Source organism: Chinchilla lanigera, unplaced genomic scaffold (assembly GCF_000276665.1).
Source record: "Chinchilla lanigera isolate Chin_1 unplaced genomic scaffold, ChiLan1.0 scaffold00081, whole genome shotgun sequence".
Lineage (NCBI taxonomy): Eukaryota > Metazoa > Chordata > Mammalia > Rodentia > Chinchillidae > Chinchilla > Chinchilla lanigera.
Genome location: NW_004955482.1, coordinates 8,182,375 through 8,188,034, shown reverse-complemented (window position 1 = coordinate 8,188,034; position 5,660 = coordinate 8,182,375). Strand labels below are relative to the sequence as shown.

The 5,660-nt window shown below is 35.2% G+C and overlaps 1 protein-coding gene across 1 annotated transcript in view; it reads left to right on the top strand.

Moving 5' to 3' along the window:
* Positions 1 to 219: 219 nt before the first annotated feature.
* Atxn2 (ataxin 2) overlaps positions 220 to 5,660 on the top strand; it is a gene marked incomplete at its 5' end in the record, with an annotated part of 86,406 nt that continues 80,965 nt past the window's right edge. Inside the window, 4 exon segments of the mRNA XM_013503648.1 lie at positions 220 to 256; positions 1,643 to 1,702; positions 2,104 to 2,175; positions 3,423 to 3,573. Coding sequence (XP_013359102.1) covers positions 220 to 256; positions 1,643 to 1,702; positions 2,104 to 2,175; positions 3,423 to 3,573 — 320 coding nt within the window.

Here is a 5,660-nt window from a genome sequence, read left to right as displayed (position 1 = left end):
CCTCACCACATATTTAATGCCTGTTTTTGAATGGCATTATAAGAGGTTTTTAATTGTAGAGTGTTCTGAGGCAGGAAGATCATGAGTTTGAGGCCAGTGTGGGCTATATAGTGAGTTCAAGGCCAGCCTGAACTATATAGTGAGACCTGTTTCAAAATTTTTTTTAATGGTTAATTTATTTGACCATTGAATTTAATAAAAATATTTAATTTTTTTCAGAGGTCGAAACAGTAGCAAAGGACTGCCTCAGTCTACGGTGAGTAACTTCATTGTTACCTGTCTGAAAAAATTGGGAGCTAAAACATGAGTTATAACCATAGACCAAATGCAAAGTGAAAAAATTCCCTTAAATTTTATCGAGATAACTTTTATACAGATTTGTAGTTAGTATAAAATTACTAGCTGTATGTGCGGTTTTTTGGTAATGACTATAAAATATAAAATTGCCTGCAAATAGTATTTCTGTTACATGCAATAAATTATTTGTTCTCTTATAAATTTTTAAGGACAAATCTAAATGAGTAACCTTCAGAAGAGAAGTGGAGTAACAGGACTGGAGTTTGCAGAGTTCTTCGGTCTTTTTATGTTAAATTAATGTGCATTCAACTGTTCATGTTTAATTTATATTGAATTAACTAATTAATTTTGTGTAATCTTTTTAAATTTCTTTCATTTTTTTCTATTAGAAAAGGCCTTCTGGTTTTAGGTTTTGGAACTTTATCAATAAAATTAAAATGGACATGCAAAATATAAGGTAGACATAAATTCCATGATTGATTGACTGTGAAGTTGTCACTAATTTTTTAGTTTCTCCCTTTATTGGACAGATTGACTTCAGGAGAACACACATACTATATATATATATCTATAGATATATATATATATAATGGACTGGTATGGTGACCATGTTTCTTTTTTTGAGATAGGAAGGATCTTGGCTGGCTTTGAATTCATTATGTAGCCCAGGCTGGCCTTGAACTTAAGCAGTCCTCCTGCCTCAGCCACCTCTGAGTGCTGAGATTACAGGTGTACAACACCATGCCCAGCTAACCACATTTCTTTAAGCACGCATACTGATTCAGATATGCTTAAAAAGCTAGCTAGACTTCTAGTATAAAGGTGTATCCTTACTCCTACCTCATTTATTTATTAAGATGTATTTCATACTTTCTAGGGTATAGGTCTGTGAGGGTTTTGGTGGCGGGGGGGTCAGTGCTGGGATCAAATCCAGGGTTTCTTTACCCCTAAAGGTACATATAATCCTATAACTATCCCTACAGTCAAGATAGTAGAATAGTTTCATCGTTCACCCAAATCCTTAGTGTCACTTTGGAGTGAACCCTTATTCCCTAACTATTGATTTGTCATATTTCCTGATGGTTTAGTTTTTCTTTCCTCATATATAAAGTTTAGTTTTCTTATTCTTTTAATCGTAGTCACATTCTTAGTTGGTATGAATGATTTCATTGTTAAAAACATTACCTCTGTTTTCTGAGGAAGTGAAAGATTATAATAAATCAAATCTTTAATACATGTAAGTTATTACAAACCTAACTTAAACATAAGAAAAAAAGTTAACTTTTAATGTATATGCAGGTAGAAGTACTGATTTGTAATAGTGCGTTCTGTTTTAATATTCCAGATTTCTTTTGATGGAATCTATGCAAATATGAGGATGGTTCATATACTTACATCAGTTGTTGTAAGTTACCAGATTATTGGGAATGAATTGCCTTGGGAGTAGAATACAATAATTTCTAACTCACTGTAAACTTACTCTTGTTAACCCTACAATGTGTAAAATAGTGTTTATAGTCAGTTGTCTTTTGTGCATTATTTTCATCTAAAGTAGATGGGGTCTGAAATGTTTTTTGTTTATAGTACTGGGGATCTAATTGTTTAACTTCAATATTTAAATTAATACTACATACTGAGTAGAACCTCTTGAAGAATTTTGAGAATTCACTGTATTTTGGTTTGAAATTTTGTGTTACACCTAATATGGAATGAAGCCTGATGAACTATAAATCTAAAATGAAAACATTTGTCTCTTGACAATGGGGCAGATTAATTGTTTCTTAAAAAATTAATTGTATGTTTTAGGGATCCAAATGTGAAGTACAAGTGAAAAACGGAGGTATATATGAAGGAGTTTTTAAAACATATAGTCCTAAGGTAATTTCTACCCTTTTCTTTTTTATTAAGGTAAATCAATTACTGTATGTTTGTATCTTTTTGTAAATAGTATCTGTTACTTTGTGGTTTAGCACTTTATAGTTATGAACTGAGTATATTTGTCATTGTTAAATTCATATGATAGTTTTTCTTATAAACTAAAAAAATATTTTGAGCCAGGTGTGGTGGTGCATGTTTGTAATTTCAGCATTTAGGAGGCTGAAGCCAGTAGGATTGTGAGTTCAAGGCTAGCCTGGGCAACTTAGTGAGACTCCATCTCAAAAACAAAACCAAAAAAGAACAGCAGGATGTGTTAATAGTGCACCCCTGTAATCCCAGAACTTGGGAGGCTGAAGCAGGAGAATTGCCATGAGTTCAAAACCAGCCTTGGAGCCAGGTATGGTGGCACATGCTTATAATCGCAGCACTCTGAAGGCTGAGGCAGGAGAATCACTGCAAGTTTGAGGCCAGCCTGGGCTATACGGTAAACTCAATATGAGCCTGAACTACATACACAGGAAGACCCTGTCTCAAAAAACAAAACAGCTGGGGATATAGCTCAGTGGCACAAGCACCTACCTGGCAAACACAAGGTCATGAGTTCGATTCCTGGTATTAAAAAAAAAAAAGACAAAAAACCATCCTTGGCTACAAAGTGAATTCAAGGTCAGCCTGAATTACAGAGTGAGACTATGCCTCCAAACAAACAGCTTCATGCTTGTTCTTTAACCTGTTTTGGGTTTTAGTGTGTGTGTGTGTAGTTTTTGTTTTTTGTTTTTTTTTTTTGCAACAGAGTCTTCCTGGGTAGTTCAGGCTGGTCTTGAACTTTCAGTGATCCTCTTGGTTCAGCCTCCCAAGTGGTGGGATTACAGGTGTGCACCACCATGCCTGACCTTACCTAATTTTTGAAACGAGTTTTAATTTTGCTCTTCTGTTTCAAATACTGATTATTTTAATGGCTGGCTTAATAATTGAAGAGATTTCTTGATATATGTGCTTATTATAATGTTTTAGCTGTTTTCAAACTTGTGAAGTAGAAGAGAGATAGGGTGGTTAATTTTCCCTTTTTTATAGTTACTGTACTTAACACAGACCATAGTAACAAAGACCAACTTTAGACTTGAGAAGTTTTGAATAATAATGATTTGCCAAAGGCATACAAGAAATACCACTTTGATGAAATAAAGGATTTCTGTCAGATTTATTTAATAATTGATTTTAATATTTCTGTTTATTTTTTGTTTTAGTGCGATTTGGTACTTGATGCTGCACATGAGAAAAGTTCAGAATCCAGTTCAGGCCCAAAACGTGAAGAAATAATGGAGAGCATCTTGTTCAAATGTTCAGACTTCGTTGTGGTGCAATTTAAAGATATGGACTCCAGTTACGCAAGAAGAGGTAGGCTTTTACCTGCTAAGTGTGTCTCATGGTTGAGTGCATTTATTCAAGCAGTGATTCTCCACAGTGATTATGTAGATTATGTAGACTTTTTTAAAAAAGAAGTATGTGCTTTCTAGAATAACATGATTGAGGCGCTTTATTTTAGGAAAAGTGGAGATTTTAATGCTGCTTTTGGGGATAGTAACTTAAAACTTCAAAAAAACATTACTTGGTACTTTTAGCAGCATGAATAATGAGTTTTTTGTGTTCTATTCAAAATAGTTTATAAAGGATTTCCTACAATTTGATGGTCAAGAAATGCTACTGTATACTCAATTGAAAATTCTTGTCCTATTTGGTTTATGAAGCTTGAGTTTTTAAGTGAGTCCATAAATCTAAGAAGAAATTGAAGCATAGGGCTAAGGGAGAAAGGGAGAGACCTATGGATAGAAAGCATGTATTTAATGAAGGTCAAAACAAAACAAAACATAAACCAAGCATGGTGATACACATCAGTAATTTTAGTACTCCAGAGGCTGAGGCAAGAGGATTGCCACAAATTCAAGGCCAGCTTGGCTACATAGTGAGTTGAAGACTGGCATGAACTACATAGCGAGACCCTGTCTTTAAAAAACAGGAAAATCAAGCAAACATAAAACAAGATACTTCGATGGTATTGAGCCTTCTTTTTTTTTTTTTGGTACCAGGAATTGAACTCATGACCTCAGGCTTGCCAGGCAAGTGCTTATGCCGCTGAGCTATATCCCCGGCCCCTAGCCTTCTTATTAATGAACGTATGTATTTTAAGCCAGGTGTGGTGGCACACATGTATAATCCAAGCACTAGGGAGGCTGAGGCAGTAGGATCAAAACAAGTTCAAGGGCAGCCTGAACTACATAGCAAGACCCTGTTTCATTTAAAAAAAAAAAGGAAATAAACACAGTATGGTTCTGTATTTGGAGAATTTAAAAGTGGTTGTATAGTTATTTTAAAATTTAATCTGTTTCGAATCTCTTTTGAGGAAGAACATACGAGATACGGTCCTCATTTGAAGAGTATACTGTGCAGTTCACAATGCCCATAACATGCAAAAGGGACTTGTGAGCAAATTAGAATTTAGTTCTAAAGTTGATTAATTTATGCATGCCAGTTTCCGTAATCATGTGTGTAAGTTTGTTGCAGATTGTGATACATACATTAGAATTTAATTTTCAGCAGGTGTAGTGACACACACCTGTTTGTAATCCTAGCCCTCAGGAGGCTGAGGCAGGAGGACTGCCACGAGTTTGAGGCCAGCCTGGACTACAAAGTGAGTTCAAGGTCAGCCTGAACTGCATAATGAGATCCTGTCTCAAAGAAATAAAACAACAACAACAACCAAAACCCGAAAAGAATTTAATTTTCATGACTCAGTCTATGCAAATACCATTTTTGTTGTTGGGCTGATTCTTCTGCTTGAGACTGTGAGCCTTAAGAAGTTAAGAGCGTCCTCTTGTGACAAAGCTGTCCCCTTAGTTAGCTTGCTGCCTCTGAGGGTCAGAGGTACGTCTGTGCCTGCTTGGGAATGCTGATAAAGCAGAGGTTCTGTCTATGTCTTTATCTTTTTTTTTTTTTGGTATGGGGAATCGAACTCAGGACGTTGTGCTTGCCAGGCAAGCACTTAGGCCACAGAGCTGTGTCTTTATATTAAGGTCTCTCTAGTAACCCATACAAGGAAACAAGTCTTTCTTGGTCCTTTTGGAATTGATCTTGTTTATGCCTAGAATTATATTACTTACATTGATTCTTTTGTTTGTTTGTTTGTTTTCCTGTACCGGGGATTGAAGTCACAACCTTGCACTTGCCAGGCAGGTGCTGTGCCGCTGAGCTAAATCCCGAGCTCCTTTACCTTTATTCTTATACTTTTGAAATACTTCATAGTTTTAAATTTAAAAGTTGAAAAAAAAATTTTAATTTTGTGTAATATATAGCACTCTGAAAATAATATTTACCTTAACAAAAACAATATTCACTACCTATGTTGGTTACCAGGCTATTTATGTAACAGCCTTTACAGTATGCTTTGAAGGCTTTTTAGTTTGTGGGTTGTTTTTTGTTTTTTTTTT